General features: G+C 50.9%; 1 protein-coding gene across 6 annotated transcripts in view; it reads left to right on the top strand.

Annotated features, from left to right (window-relative positions):
- PPFIBP2 (PPFIA binding protein 2) overlaps window positions 1-16,617 on the top strand; it is a 130,347-nt gene that overhangs the window by 48,133 nt on the left and 65,597 nt on the right. Inside the window, exon 1 of one of the 6 annotated variants that reach the window (XM_024559087.4) lies at window positions 9,088-9,370. The exons of the other annotated variants lie outside the window; for them this stretch is intronic. Coding sequence (XP_024414855.1) covers window positions 9,323-9,370 — 48 coding nt within the window. The 5' untranslated portion in view covers window positions 9,088-9,322. Of the gene's footprint in view, window positions 1-9,087; window positions 9,371-16,617 lie in introns of those variants that run through there. 6 annotated transcript variants of the gene reach the window in all.

The raw sequence follows: 16,617 nt of genomic DNA, 5'->3' as shown, positions 1-16,617 counted from the left end.
ACAAACAAACCCTGTGGTGCTTTTCGGATTGGCACTTTTAGTTAGAAGCCCTTGCTGCTCAAATTGTGGTCTATGGACCAGCAGCTTGGGCATCCTTGGTAGCTGGGAAGAGGAAAAAGTGCAGAGTATGGACCGCCTACTCTAGGCCCTCGGAGCCATTGCCAGGGGATTCATACAGACATTCAAGTTTGAGAAGCACTGCCCCAAACCACAGGGACTCACCTGAAGTCTTTAAAAAATCAATCACATGTGGCTTAGAATTGGAACTGGAACTAATGTAAGGCAGCGGAAGGGATGAGGCGGACAGTCCATGTGCCTTCTCATTCCTGCTCTCTGCATCTCGTCAGTGTTTGCATTAACCTCTTTAGACAACTGGCTTTGTCCTATACCTCAGTTACTGCTTTTTCATACAGCGGCCCGTCATGGTCCAACTCTGCCTGTGACATCTCTGTCAGTTGGGATTCTTTCTCCAGTAGAGTGGCATAAACAATAAGGAGGTTTATATGTCACTAATGAGATGTCACTAACGAGATGGGGAGCAGGGGGGTGTTCCAGGGTTAAATCAGTAACTCTGAGGTGACCTCAAGGGCTCTGGCTCTTCCCATCTTCCTGCCGCACCATCTTCAGGGGGTCGGTTTCCCGCAGACATGTCCCCGGCAGTTGCTGGATGGCTACTGCAGCTCCAGGCAACACATCCTCACGCAGACACAACCGTGTTCAGAGGTAGGATGTGTTCTTTTTATTTTTATTTAATTAGGAAGGAAAGTCTTTTCTCTGAAACCCTCCTGCAGACTCCTGTATGGTCCCAGTGGTCAGCATTTGTTCACATGTGTATACCTTAGCTGCAAGGGAGGCTGGGAAACAATTATTGATACTTTCATTCACCGGAGTGGGAGGTGGCCTCTGTCAGGACCATGATGAAGTGGGGGAAATGAGTGGCCCCTAGGAAGACAGCTCAGAACAACTGCCTCATGTCCTTAAAGTCTGATTTTATTCTTATTGATTGATAAATTCTTTTTATGTTTTTTCTTCATGAATATGTGAGTGTGTGTGAACTCAAATTCCTGAAGGAGAGAATCAGATCAGCTTAGCTCATAATTTTTCAGCTAAGTCCTCCAGGCCTACAAAGGAATGTTAAGTACAAAAGAAATTAAAGAGTTTTAATTTACATACAACTTTGGATTAGCTGTCCTTGGGTCAGACGTCCATGCAAGAGCCAATCAGTTGTGGCCGGAGGAGAAGGATCACATGACAGGAAACGTGGTTTACTCTTGTTGCTATTCATCAGGGATTGCGGATCTTCAGGCACAGATATCAGCATATGTTGTACCCAAGGAAAATGGGGGCTGCAAAGGAGGCAGTGGTGGATATGGGGGACTGGTTGGTGGTTAGAATGGCACACAGAGCAGACAGACTGGTCCTGGACCCCCATCTATATATTTTCGGTGGAAAGAAAGCGGCTGATTCTAGTGCATCAAACTCAAAAAGACTGTAGGTAGCTGTGCTGCTTTTTTGGTGGGGGGAGGGCTGGTTCCTCCTCTGCTGGATGTTGGCAGGGCTGGACACAGTGCTGGGCAGAGCAAGTACGCTCTGAGGGGATAATTATAAACATGTTAGACTCACCCTAAAGGCAAAGTAGAGCAGGCCTGCCCAGGATTCAGTGTTCCGGGGCTGTGAGTGAGTTTCCAGGGCTCTGAGGCCTAAAACAGGGTCTCCCCTCCCTTGGAAGCCAGTAAAATGAGGGAAGGTGGGCTCCTGGCCTTGAAGGGTTTGTGTGGAGCTCTCTGAGCTGAGGACATCCTTTGGGGCTTCAATTAGGAAAGGAACACGGGGATTCCCTTGTTCTAGCAGCAGTATCTCTTTCTGACATCTGGGTCTATCCCTGGAAAGTTGGTAGAGCACCAGAGAGCTTCACATTAGGCTCCAGTAGAGGGGATGTCTTGCAGTCTGAGCGAGCTGGGGCCTGGCCTGCAGAGAAGCAGCGGTGCGGCTGCCCTGTGCTGTGGTACAGGGCAGCAGTGTGACCCTCAGGAGCTGTCTCTGTGTTTGGTAGACAGGGCCAACCTCAGGGTCATAGAGGGTCACAGAGGAGGAAGCTGAGGCCCAGGCCGGAAGGCTGAGGCATCTCTGCTGTGGTGGGAACCGAGCCGAGTTCCAGAAAGGGGCAGCCTCCTTCCCCTCCCTGCAACCACTTTCTAGACCTGTGGTGAAGTGTGCAATGATGCCCTGAGGGAGAACATGGTCATTTCTAGTGCAGAGCCCCAGACTCCCTCCAGATGGCCCTGAAGTTAAGAAAGGAGAGTGGTGCTTATCAGTGATGCTGACTGTGCCACTGGCAAGAAGGGGCTGGTGCCACTGTGACCACTTCCAGGAATCTGGCTATACCTTGATGATGAAAGGAGTGTCCCCATTGTTCTTCCACATCTGCTCAGCTTCGCTGGGTGGAGGCTGGTTAGGCAGATCTAGGGCCAGGAGGGGTGGTAGCGGTCATACAGGGGCTAGTCGGCCAGCTTCCAGTGGGCCCTGCAGGGCTGGGGACACCTATCTGATGTGGGGAAGGGGAGCCAGCCTGGCTCGCAGTGGTGACTAGTGATGTAGGTCCCTGGGAGATGCCCATGAGATGCCGGAGCCAGCAGAGTCTCTGCATGGGGCAGCTTGGGTACTTCTCCGACAGTCTGGAACATACACTTCTCATCTCCTGCCAGGCGCCAGTCTGTTGTGCCGTCTAATGGCATTGGATGTGGGTCTGGTAAATCCTTGGGGAAGACCTGAGGCTTCAGCGGCTCAAGATGAAGTGCAAGGACAGGCAGGCACACCCAGCAGCAGCAGCAGCAGAGTGAGGGCAAACCAGGGCAGTGCCCAGGCTCCATGGGGTGACGTTGGCAGAGAACCTCCAGAGGGCTGTACTCCGCACCACCCCCCTGGCCTCTTTGCAGTGGGATACGTGGAGCAGGCCTGGCCTGCAGCGGGGACCCAGGCCTTCCCCTGCAAGGTTGCAGGTGTCCTGGTCAGTGTGCTTGGGCAGGGTGAAGAATGCTTCAAAAGGCCCGCGTTCTGCCACTTTACTTATGTGGCTTTGGGTGAGCCTCTCTTTGCCTCCTTTGGGATTCAATTTCCTTACTAAAAATGACAGATGGTTTGATGGTCTGTCTGCACAAACCGGCCAAGCATTCCAGTCCTACAGTTTGTCGAGGGGCTCTATTGAGCGGCCTCCTGCAGGCACCTGCCTTTACCTTCCTCAGTTTAGACCTTTGGTTTCCAGAGTGCAGACAGGTTAGGGAGCCTCTCCAGGTGCAGCTGTGCAATGTCAGGGCTCAGGGGAGGCTGGCACCTCAGGCAGAGTGGCGTAGGGTGTCCTGAGTGGGCCGCTTCTGCTGGCCTGGCTGAGCTGGGGGACTTAGGCCCCATCCAGGATATGTGCTCACCTCGGACAGCCTACTGGTCAGTTCAGGTGCCCTAAGTTACCTTCCTAATGAGTCTCTCAAGAAACAAAGAAAGAGACCCAGGCCAAGTAGGGTACATGGCCACCCTTCCCATTAGTTCAACCTCCTCGTCGCCGATGGCGGCTTCTCAGCTCCCAGCTCCTCAAACAAAGCCCAGGCGATCCTGCCAGATTCAGCCTGCAATCTTTGATTCTGGCCAAGGAAGCAAATCTATTTACCATATTGAAAAGCAAGAGGAGTTGCAAAAAAGGTGGGGAGAAAAAGCTGGTTTTTGAATCATAAACTGTGAGTTTGGGTTTCTCACTGGGTCTCTATCTCATCCTCCACCCAGGGCCCAGAACAAAGTCTGGTCAGGATATATGCATATTGAACATTTTCATTTTGAAAATTTAGACGAAAGTTTCATAGGAAAACCTTTGTCTTTTAAAAGAGAGAAGGAGAAATTTGGTGCCTGTTTTTACTTTTCAAGAATAAAAAAAGCAGAGCCTGTGGGAGCCCATTTCCAGTCTGTGTCTTGTCCTCCATCTGTGACAGGTGTGATCTTCAATGAGAACTCAGAAAGGCAAAGGTGTTAGCTACTTTCTTTCCTGTGCTTTGCTCCCAAGGAGCTCCTGCTCTGGGCTGGGCTGGTGGGCGTGTTGGGTGGGGTTGTGTGCATGCAGTACTGGAAGAAGCCACTAGGTGGGAGTCAGGGACAAATTCTGGAAAGTCTAAATAATAAGGAAGAAGGTATGGATGGGCTTTACAAAATAAAAATACCTTTTTTTATCAATTAAATAGATGACATAAGCACCTCATTAGTCAAGCTGCTGGACAGTGCACCTGGGTCAGCTGGCAAAGACAGTTCTTTCCCATTTCCCTTGGAACCCAGTGGACAAAGGGCAGACCTGGGAGGCCCCCACTGTTTGTGGTCTGGGAGAGGACACAGGAGGGCTGAGGGCTGGTCCTAACCTTCCATTGTCAATGGCGACAAGGTCTGTTCAGACGTCAGAATTTCGCTGGGGCACTATGAGGATGGCTCTCTCTTTTCAGGAGGCATTTCCTGACCCCACAGCTGCCACACCCTGTCCTAGGGAAGCCCCTAGTACTGAGGGGAATTTTGAATACACTTTTCCTGGCACAGCACCCACATTGGGGGCCTTCAGTCACTGCAAAGTTAGCAGTTTTATTTTTCTAGAACATTGGCTTTTTCCTCCCCCAAAGTAATTTGTACCCTACTAAATTCTAGAGATCTGGCTCCAGGCCTGACCTGAGGAGACTATTTCTGTCCCTAAGAACCAATGTTTATAAATGACCAAGAATGTGCAAACACTGGTGAAAGAGCAAATAAATCCTTCCCCACTCAATTTCCTGCCTCAGACCCCAGGGACATGGTGGGTGGTGTTGCCAGGTTAGCGAGCTTGAGGTCTGAGCATGCAGACATCCAGCTGTCAGAGAAGGCCTGCCAGAGCCACACCCCTGGAGTCTGCTGCCCTCTCCGCAGGCAGGCTCCTGGGAATTCCTGCCTTCAGGCAAACTGGTTCAGTACCCTGTGATTCAAGGAACTTCTGAAGGGGGTCACCTACTCAAATACAGTCCTGAGACCAGTAGTGTGAGCATCACCTGGGAGTTTGTTCCCGATGCAGAATTTCAGCCTGCTGGGTCAGAATCTGCGTTTTCACAAGATCTGCCTCCAGCCCAGGCGGTTTAGTGTAGGTGGGGAAGCACTGTCCTGGCCCAGCAGTCTGCAGCCTGTGGCCTGCCTGTGCCCGCTGCCTAGTTCTTACGTAAGCCCCATGAGCTATGAATGATTTTTACATTTTTCAGTGATTGAGGGAAATCCCCCACCCAAATATATTGTGATGCAAAAATGATGTACAATTCTATTTTCAGTGCCCATGGATAAAGTGTCACTGGGACCCAGCCACGCCCGTCGGCTTACGTATTGGCTGCTTTTGCACTGCAAGTGGCAGTCGAGTGTGACGTAGACCATGTGGCTCACAGAGCCTGACACATTTGCCCTCTGGCCCTTTAGAGGAGAACTGTGCTGACCCTTGGCCTGACCCACTTTGGCAGTGGGCTCCTGTGCTTGTGCACTGCGGGGACCTCGGGCTGCAGTGGCCAGGACAGTGGTTTCCGAGCAGGGCTCCCTTGTCAGCCTGAAGGAGCCATGTCCTAAGCTCGTCCCTCTCAACCTCCTCTTCTCCCCTCTCCTTTCCACACAGCAGGCTCACTGTGTGGCACACCTGTTGAAAGATTTACTACGGGTATCTTGGCACCTGTCACCATGGTCCAGAGGACAAGACTCAGGGCTGAGCTAGAGCTCAGGGTTCAGGTGACAGGTCAGCGGAAAGACCCCTCTCGGTCCACAGACGTGCCTGATTAGATGCTACTGACCCCTGGCAGCCGGCAGGAGGCACAAAACCTCAGGAACCCCACCCCCACTCATTCCCACACATACCTGCGATTCCAGCCAAGTAGGTGACTGTCCCAAAGTGCCCTCCTAGGCTCTGAGATGAGGAGGAGGGTAAGCTACATGAGCTCCCCTGTTCAAACCTGACCACTGTGTCCCCCTAGCTGTGGTTTCACTCCCCAAACATTTAGTCTCCTGCCTGGTCCCCTCCACTGGCTGCCGCACGTGCCAGACACAGCGCATTGAGTCTGCTTGCCAGTGAGTGAGCTGTTTTGGAAAGGCCCCGAGGGCTGTCAGGGCCACTGTAGTGACCCCTCTATACCCTGGGTGGTTCCTGAGAACTTCTGTCTTCAGAGGTGGGTCCAGGGACTGAGACTCTACCTGGAAGGGGCAGTGTAACAGAAGCAGAAACCCCACCCCGCCCCCACCCCTCCTTCATAAGGGCAGCCTAAACCTTTAGGAGTAACTGCTTAGGCCAAATAAAATCCAGGCTTCCAATCTTCTGGGAGTCGTGGATCACTTCTGGATGAAAACTTTGTTTTCAGAGACATAGTGATTTATACAAACAAGTAACTAGTACTTTGTGTACACTTTATGAACATATTCAGGAGCCTGTCTGATGCCCCAGGCCCCTCTGTGGACCACTGAGAAGTGCCCTGGAGGGGATGGCCTTCTGAGTCAGACAGTGCAGCCAGGGCTTGGCTTGCCAGCGCACTGCCGGGCCACATCTGGGCCGGCTGCGCCTGGGGGGTTAGTGCGTGCAAAGGTGCCTGCCGCTCCTCTGTCCATCGCATCTCACTCAGCCCACCAGCCACACACACTGCCCTGCTCCTGGTCTTTTGGAGTGTTATTTTGTGGATTTTTGAGTTGAATTACAAAGAAATAAAATGTACTTTGGTGTTTAAAAAAGTCGGGAGAGGCTGAGGTAAGAATTGCTACTTGAGGATACCATAAAAATGTCAAGAATTTAGCTGCAGCTTGTCTGGATTCCTCCCTCCCTCCCCCTTTCCCTTTCTGCTTCTCACAACCAACTCATCATACATGAGTTGCGTTAATAGGTGAAATTAGCCCTGTCCTTTCCTCTTCGAGTCAAGCATCTTTACGCTGGGACAACAGACCTTTAAGACTCATTTTCTCCAAGTATAACTTTAGTCTTATCTTGCCAGTCTTACCATTTGGGCCTTATTCTTTCATTCAAAAAATGTGTCCATTCTTAGTGTATAGCAAGAAGTGTGCTAGGAACGGAAGTTAGAGCAGAGTCAGGGCTCAGACCTGTGCCCTCCAGCCTGGTAGAGAGGACAGATATATAAACCGCCAGCTGTGGTTCATTCAGTACAGCAGGGCAGGTGGGGAAGTGGAGAGGCTGCTTCCTGAGCCAGCTCCTGTGGGCAGGTGGGAGTTAGCCCGGCTGAGAGGTAGTCACGTTGCCATGGGTTGCCTCTTTCCTCCTCTCGCACTGGAACTTATGAAGGGCACCCAGCCTCCCTCCAGAGGGGAAGGGGGGGTGGTTAGGCAGGGGCTGGGACTATGTCCCGCCTCTCCAACCAGCCCCCAAACAGCTCCCTGGTATCTTCCTCCCTGGAGCCCCGGAAATACCTTTACCACATACCATATGGTAATTCCCTACTTTTCCCAGAGAAGGAAATCAGTTTCATTTGCTTTGGATCCTAGGCAAACGTGTGAAATCTTCATTTGACTTTCTTAGGCTTTTACACAGGAAAAAATAAGAAGGCCTACCTACCCGGCAACCCTAGGGCTGTTCTTTATTAACACATACTACCACGGTTCTGGGTACAGACCCTTGCCTGGCAGGGGCCCCTGCCACACCCTGGAGCAGGGCCAGAGGCAAGAAGGGTGCAGAGCAGCACTGCAGGGCAGTAGAGCCTGCTTTTTGTTTCTGGCCTCAGATCTGGGTGTGTCTCCAGGAATTTACTCCGCCCCTCAAGCCAGCTGCTGGCCAGAGCTCTCCTCCTGTGATCTGTGGGCTGAGCCAGCCTGCCCGGATGGAATCAGGCTGCAGGAGATGTTTCTGCTTTGCTGCTTCTTTCAGGCCCTGCTTCTGGGCCGTGGGGAGTGTTGATCTGCACTGAGGGGCATGCTGACCCCCCGTAGAGCCTTCTGCTCAGGCTCAGTGTTCCTGGTGACTCTGGAGGGCACCAGAGGGCCCCTGCAGTCACAAGATGTGTCTGCAAGTCATTTACACAGCAGAGCTCGGAGCCCTTTCATGTAACCACAGTTCCCACTGCACCCACATCAAAGATGGCTTTTATAATCAGTCATAGCCAAAGGTTGCGTGTCAAGGGTTGGGCAAGGGAGAAAAGCTGTTTAAAGGGAGCTCTCAAAGAAGATGGCAGGGGGAGGTGGTGGGGGCAGCACGTGGGGAGTGCTGGAGAGGCCCCTGGAAAGCCAGCATGTGACCTGCCAGTAGGAAAACAGACGAAGCGCCCTGTCTGCCAGCTACTGCCTTCCTCAGGCTCCTACCCAGACCTCTCCCCGCCTCATGGGCTGCACAGGCATCAGCCTTACCTTCCTTCCTCCCTTGTTTGTGAGGCGAGTCTGGAGTGGTGGACAACCAGTGAGGCAGGTCTGGGATTTGACAGAAGATGCCCCACCCCACCCCCCAAAACCTGGTTCAGAATTTGGCCCCAGGGAGCCTGGCGCTGGTGGCTGGCAGCTGCCGGAAGCCAGACTCCCCCAAGTGGCACAGGGCTCTGAGGTTGTAGCAGTTGGTCTCTTGTGGCTAGTGCCACCAGCGCCAAGGACAGCAGACACCCAGCAGGGAGAGGAACCCAGAGCAGAGCCGGTTCTGAATCTGTTCTTTTTTGGAAATGATAGGCTCCCCTCAGGGCACAGCCAGGACAAGGGGTAGGCGTGGGCTCAGGGGTGGGGGTCAGCCTGTGTGTGGGAACCAGCAGCTCCTCCAAGAGCAGCGCTTATTTTTAGTCTTCTCCCCAGTCCCAAATAAACTGAGAGCAGCTGGGAGCCTGTGGGTAAATGCAGAGTGCAGCAGAGACAGGAAATCGGGGTCTGTCCGTAATGAGTTCCAGCCACTCCAGAAAGGGGGAGCCAGACGAGGAATTTTCTTCGGGACTGTTTCCCTCTGGCAGGCTCTGGTATTATCACCAAAAGAATGTTCGTGTGTGTGTGTGTGTGTGTGTGTGTGTGTTTACAACTTCTGTCCAAGTCTCTCTTTTCCCCCTACCTTTGTGTTAGGTTGGATAGCTCCGCAGGCTCTGCATCTCAGCGCTGGTGCCCGCATGTGTCCGTGGGGGCGGTGGGGGAGGATACCAGAGCTGCACAGTCTGGGCTGAGCCCTTGCGTATCTAAAACTGTTTAGGGAAAGGCTGGAGGACGAAGGCCAGGGAACTGGGGCAACTCACGTTCCTGAGGGGGAGGGGCAGAGACAAGGAAGAGAAGATAACTTGGTCTCCGGCCAGAAAAAGGGTTTTTCAACCAAGGAATCTAACTGCTGACATGGGTGCCCAGCATGGATGGGGACATTGATGTTTACAAGCATTTTGCGTGGCTGAAGAGGGTAAGTGAATGGCTGCTTTGTCTGGGTCTCCGTGGAGATGAGTGACTGAGAGACCCTTGGAGGGGGAGGGTGTCGAGGGGGGAGGTATTTGTCCTGCAAAGCCCTGTGTGGCCAAGTTCTTCATGAGAATCTAATTATAGACACCAGGGGAGAAACAGCTAGCTGTCTTTGTTTCTCCTCTGACATTCTGGTGAATGAGCCTCTGTCCGGGAAGGCCAGAATGGAGTGAGGAAAGTTAGTTGCTTTAACTTTGGCACTTAAACCGCTGGAGGTTCCAAACACCGTGCCCAGCAAAAGGTGTCCTCTGCATTTCGGCCTGAGAACGCCAACTGGAAACTGCTGCCTTTGACACTTCGGTGCACTGAATTCAGAAGCTGTTGAGCTTATTCTCAGCTCTGATGTTATCCAGCGCAGAGAGGAGCGAGCTGTCAGTGGAAAGAGCTCCTGTGTTTCCGGAGGCAGGCTCTCTGGGGAGCTCTCTTCTGAATGCTCTGAGGCTCCAGAGTTTGGGTTGCAAGTTGCTCTTGCCCTTTCTCGAGGGGACAAGTGTGTGAGTGTGTGGTGTGAGCGAGGAACGAATGAGTGCTGGGCAGTGGGGCGGCATCTGTACTACCAGAACTCAGGCTCTTACCTTGTTTGTGACCCTCTTAAAACTGGCTAAGAGGGGTATCCATTTATTTTCACACTGAGGCTGGAGGTTTTGCAGGGGCAGGAAGGGCAAAAGCAGCTGACAGATAAGAGATCTGACATTGCAACTGGGGAGAAACAGGAGGGACAGGAAGTATCCAGTCCAAAGGGCCCCGACCCCGACACCCAAACACGGGGCCTGTTGGCTTTTGTGTGCACCCTCTGCATTGCACATTCAGCAAATATTTATTGAGTTCTGGGTCCTGGGAGTCCAGTGAGCAAAGGAGAGCCAGTCTCTGCTCTTGCGGACCTTCCTCTAGTGCGGGAGTTGGCGGTTAAGTAGTCCCCGTGTGAGTAGACCCCGGATTACTAATTGATAAGTGCAGTGAGAAAAAGCAGAAGGCCCAGGAGGGCTATTGCAGACTGAGCAGCAGCCTTCAGGGAGTTCTCTTTAAGGGAGTAACACTTCATTGAAACCTGGAAGACAAGGAGGAGTGAGTCAGGTGAAAAACAGGATGAAGAACATTCCAGGCAGAGAGGGTAGTATGTGCAAAAGTCAGAAAGCAAGAGGGAGTCAGACGAGTTTCGAGGGTGAGAAAAAGCCAGAGTGGCTGAGCTCAGTGACCATGGGGAGAGGCAGGCGGATGCCAGCTCCCACAGGACAGCGAAGGCTGCAGCGAGGGCTGTGGCTGAGCTGGTGTGTCTGGTGGGGGACTTGTTGACATGTGATACGCTGGGGGGGACCAATTTGTATTTTAAGAAAATGACTCTAACTATGATGTGGTGTATGGTAAGTGGTATTGCGAAAAGTGAGGCAGCTGAACAGAATTAAAGAGCTTGAGGGCTTGTCGGGATCAACTAGCACAAACCCCTCATTTAACCAAGCCCAAGAGAGACTAAGAACCTCATGGTTATTAGTGTTTGCAGCTATTAGTGGTGCAGCCTGATCTTGAACCCTGTTCTCTGTCTCCCCGTTTGGTTCTTTTTCCTCATCTCTTCTGCCAAATATGTAGAAAATTATTGGTTTAGGACCCAGCAGAAATCCTGTCTGTGCTCAGTCCCTGCTCAGCTTTGGGATGGGGGCATTGCAGCCACCAGAGAGCATGCTGAAGAGACCAGACATTTTGGCAAAGGTTTGCATCCATTGTCTTAAGCATTCAAAAAGCCTCATTAGGGGAAGGTAGTGGGTGTGGTGGGGGGTGCAGATAAGAAGTACACTTCCCGTCACGCAGTCTTTATTTTCCTATATCCAAAATGAGGCTTTGAAACCAGGAGGCCTTCCAGCTGTGATTTGCCTGGGATAGTGGGTGCCATGTCCCAACCACTGGGGCAGATGTAATAATGCCCCTTGAGGAGAAGTTCTGTCTGTGGAGGTACTGATTCTGAATGTGACGTGACGTAAGAAGGCCTTTGCTGTCCTGAGACCCAGGCTGGGAGCCCCGGCTCCCGCGGACAGTGGAAGTCTGCTGAGGGAAGCTCTGCGTGATGATGAGGGGACTTCAGACTCCCCCCTTACTCCCAGCACCAGGACAACTCATCACAAAAGTTGTTTTTCTTCTACTTTTAGAATTTTAAGTAGCATTCAAAACACCAAAGCACGAAGTATTGGATGTATATCATAGGCAATATAATCAGAGTATCTTTCCTTCTCTCTACCTTAAACCCTATTGCCAAATCCTTTTTAAAACCCCTCTTTAGACAAAAATGCTTTTTAATCCCGTGACCCTGAACAGAAGCCCCCAGCACTTGCCCTTCATCTGGAAGAGAAAGCCCAGGCTCTGCTGTTGGCTTGGCCTTTGAGATTTTTACAACCCAGCCTTAACTTACCTTTTTAGTTTCATCATTTATATCTACTTTGATGAGCTCCCAAGTATACGCCCTCCCTTTTCTGAGCTTTAATTCCCACCCACTTCATCTGACTCCACAAAGGCCCTCCTTTCCCATCGGTCCCTTGCTGACCTCATCCCCATAGTGGACTCTTCCCATGAGGGCAGGTCCATAGTACTTCCTGTCTGCCCAGCTCACCCACCCGTCCTCAAGCCAAGGTGGCTTGGAGAACAGGTTTCTCTTAGCCCTCATTTTCCCAGGCAGAGGGGATGGTTGTAGAAGAAGGGGAGGCTGTATGATGTGTGACCTGGTGCACAGTCTAGGGGCCTTTGCCCTTTGACCAGTTCAGGAGGCCAATGCCTCGGAGCAAGACAGGGTCTTTGAATTTTGGGCAATGAGGGAGACGCCTGAGGTCAGGGAGGCACTGAGCCTAGAGGGGAAGCCTTTGCTCAGAAAAGAAACACTGTTTAGTGGCCTTGGGGGGCGGGGTGGATGCTGTGTGCTATTAGCGTTAAGAATGTGCTGTTTTAAGTAAGGCCTGGATGGAATCTTGGTTTTGGCACACTTATCAGCTATGCGATCTTAGATAGATTACCTCAGAAGCCTGGATTGCTTCATCTATAAAATAAGGAAGATAAGTGCCTGTCACATACAGGTTTTGTGAGGCTCAGGTGGGATAATGTATGTAAAATGTTTAGCATAGTGCCATGAATACCAGAGATATCCAGTAAAAGTTAACCCTTATTGCCTATTACCAGGCAGGGCAAATTGAAAGAGGAACAGATAGGACCAGTTTGGTTCTCTCCTAGCTGTGTATCTTAGGCCATTCATTCCTTCAGTTCTCAGCCCTTTTTCACACAGTTCAGGTAAAGGTGTCAAACCAAAGCATCCTAAGGACCTATGAAAAGCAGCTGCGACCTGGCCCACTGTGAGGAACGAGAGGCCCCAGTGGCTGTTGGGTCTGGCCAGCTTGGCTGTGGCTGCTGAATGAAAGCTGACCAGAGCTGGGTCTCCAGCTCCTTCCCCAACAGACAGAGCCCAGGGACCATGTAATCTCCTGCCACAAGTGTCCAAAGGGTCATCTGCCCCTTAGGTGCTCGATTCCGGACTCCCAGACAGCTCACACCTGCCCTGCTGTGAGATGAGTGGCTCCAACCTACCAAATAGTCGTGACAGAGCCTCTAAAAGGAGCTCCAGGCAGGCTCATTTTCCCAGGATAGAAATCCCAACACTGTCAGCATCTTCACACTGTTGCTGGCTTCTAGCACTCTCAGTCTTTAAGCCAAAGTCACAAAGAAAGTGGAATCACCCATGGATCCTCCATACAGCTGGCTTGGGCTCTGCAATAGAATGTGGAATGAACTCAAGTGGCTCCTGTGAGAGTTCATTTTGTATCATCTGGTGCTCAAATGGTTGATCCAGTAGCCTGGCCACTTGGGCCAGGGGGCGGCAAAGACAAATAGACACCCAGGCACCCTAGACACTGCCTGGCCTTGTACTCAAGTCTGACTGCTGTGAAAGCTGGAGAAGCAGGTGGCAGCTTCTGTGAAAGCTGCTCCTACTGGCTAAGAGCACCGGTGCTGGATCAGACTCCTTGAGTCCATATCTCAGGTCTGTGTGACCTCGAACAATTGCTTTGACCTCTCTGAGTTTCAATTTCCTTGACTTTAAAATTTGGATAAATAATGCAATATATGTAAAGTGCTTAGAGAAGGTCCTTCGTAAGTGTTACTTAAGGTGATGAGGACCTTGACCATAGCTGACAACCTCTGGTTACTCCAGAGCCATGTGCCCAACCTTGAGAGGTTTTTCAAGACCACGAGGAGAATGCAGTGGGTATGGCTCCTCGAGGGTTCTAGACGTCTGCAATTTCCTATAGGTACCTCCCATTTTTAGCCAATGCACCCAACACGCTCACCTCTCCTATTCCCCGGTATAGTTTAGGAGCTAGAATTCTGCCATCTCTGACCTCTAGCGCCCGTGGCTCCTGTCAGTCAGCTCCTTGGAGAGGCCCCCAGGCTTCTTTCCCAGCAGGATTTAACAAAGTGGCATCACACCAGAGTCACTTGCCGAGTAGCTGGTAGATACTCCAAATCCACGCAGCTGTGGGCAGTTCTGGCAACAGCACCTGGCTACCTTGACTCTTCCCACATTCTTCCCTTCCCCATCCCATTTGTCCCCCACTCTGTACTCCCCTCTCAACTGATGTCAACACCTACTTGATGGAAAAAAATAGCCACACTTTGACGAGTCTCTCATCTTCCCTTTCCATCACCACAAAATGAAACTACGTTCACAACCACTGTTTTTCAACCTTCTTCTCTTCTCTTTCGTGGGCCAAGAGTCCCTCCTCTCGGCCAAGGCTACCCCACTGTCCTGTCCTCCTGACCCAATCCTGTTCCACCTCCCCTTGTTCCTCTGATTTTTTTCTTCCTTCAACTTGTCCCAGCCCACCTGTCCCTTGCCCTTGGCAGAAAATGCTGCTTCTCAATTCTTAGGGAAGAAACAAATCAAAACTATCTCTGACCCTTGTGCATGCTTTTCCATGCTGACTTAATGACCTACATTCCTTCTACTGTCAGGAATCTTGAAAGAGCAGGTTAAACAATCACCATCCCCTGGTCCTTCCCAAGCCCACAGCATGCTGGCTTTGTCCCTAAAGACATCTTTCAGATACCTTCTACAGTGTTGTTCTTACTGCCTCTAGTTCCCAAGCAACCTTTCCCATCTATTTCCCCTGGATTCATTTCCATTTAGGGATCTTGTAGAGTTAATGGCATCTTGTGCCAGCTTCCCACTGTGGCCCTCACCCAATCCCATATTCCCACCTATGGATCTTTCTCTCACGCCTATTTGATCATTGGCTCTTCAGATAGAAGGTCCAGGCAGTTTAAGGACCTGATTAAGAAACTTCAGCAGGAACTAAGCTTATCCAAGGCTGTAATCTTGGACAAAGATCTTGGTAAATCGAATGCATTTCTCTCACTCCAAATCCCCCCAGGATGGTCAGTTAGGAGCCTTCATGTGCATCACAGCCACTGCTCGGTCGGAGAATTAGAGACAGACTGCCCTCAGGTTGTCCTTTGTTCTCTGCGAGTTCTGGAAACCGGAATGTCCGAAGGGTAGTGCCTGTCGTAGCTTCATGGAGAGCCTATCTGTATTGGGAAGACTCCAAAGATGCTCTTCTCCCATTCCCCTGGGAAAGTTACTCCTTAGCTTTTAAGACTTAATCGTTCAAGTGGTGACTCCACTATAAAGCCTCTCCTGTCCTTTGAAGTTATAATGGATTCATCCATCCCTATGCCTCTGCTGCTGGCTTATGTACAACTCTGCGGCAGTACTTCTCACACCTCCTTGTAAGACTACAAAGCTTTCTGATGGCAGGGATGGAAGTGTTTGTTTAGCACTGAGTGGGCCACCTTGCATGTGTTCAGGAATATTTGAGTCATTGAAAACATAAACGAATAAAGCACAGTTGTGTGAACGTGGGTCAACCAAGCTAATTTGCTTTATGAACTTTGCTTTGCTCTCCCATGAAGGTGGGCATTCAGGTCATTTGACACTGATGATCCCACCAGCAACACTTTGTATCCTCTTACATATCACTGACACCAAGAGGCGGAGGGCATAAGAAGGTCAGGGTCAGGATGGGACGCATCTTGTCGGACTCCTGGTAGCTAACGGTCTGATTGCATGTCACTCACACTACATTTGGAAGAAACTTTTTTAACTGGGTCAAAGATAGTAGATTGGCTTGACTATTCCTTTCCTAGAAAAAGTGGAACTGGTTCTGGGAACTGGTTTTATAATAACTGCTAGGTAGCCCTTAAATCCTTAACCAGAGAACCTAGGGGAGGTTTTCCTATTTACAAGCACCTGCCTACACTCACACCGCTTGATTCCCTTCGTGATGGGTTTGGTTACCTGAGCCATGTAATGGGGACTGACTGTAGCTGCTATGATCCACTTATTTTCAGTCTTTATCTTTGTGGTCACCTTAGTTTCAAAGTGTTACATTTTTCAAGTTTCCAAAAATGCTTGGCATGGGAATGATGCTTCTGAACTTGGTGTGTAACTGTAGTGACCTTGACATGTTGCCTGTGTCCAGCAGTCATGGCTCACATGAAACTGGTTTTCTGGATTGGATAAGATCCATTTGAGCAGGGAGCCTGAAATATTACACACTTTTGTTGTCATTGTTTTCTTGTTCAGCTAAAAACATCTATGTTTTTAGTGTCTAAAGAAGGGAGAACCATCCCAAGACTTATCTAGGGCCAAGGCCTAGCCAGTGTGCTGTGTTCAAATCTCAGGGTATTTTCAGGCAAGGAGCCATCATATAAAATGAGCTGAGTGGCTGGGACAACATATAACCTGTGGCCAGGATCCTGACAGAGCTGGAATCTACATCTTATTAGAGCACTGAAGGAAGTGACTCTTTATCTGGTGGAGGCTGCAGCCTTTGGGACCAGAGAAAAGAGGCAGCTGTGTTTTTGAGGACCCCAAGGCAGGCGTGCAGCTGTGGCTCCAAATAATGAATAACGATGGTTAGAGCTGTCACACTGGGGAGCTGGCTGCCTGAGGGTTTTCCCACACTCCATGCTTGCATACCAAAGGACACCCTCATGTGACCCCTGGTCTGCCCCACTTGACTTCTTGAACCAGCTCTTTCCCCACGTTCAGCCAAGTGCAATGCTGCCTGCAGGTCTTCTGGAACATGCAAGCAGGGAATGCTGCAGGATGCCCTCACCCCCACCCCCCAAGTATACCAGAGCACACACAGAGGTCACGCTTTC

Source organism: Desmodus rotundus, chromosome 5, assembly GCF_022682495.2.
Source record: "Desmodus rotundus isolate HL8 chromosome 5, HLdesRot8A.1, whole genome shotgun sequence".
NCBI lineage: Eukaryota > Metazoa > Chordata > Mammalia > Chiroptera > Phyllostomidae > Desmodus > Desmodus rotundus.
The sequence above is the reverse complement of the archived record's forward strand: the minus strand, read 5'-3'. Positions and strand labels throughout refer to the sequence as shown.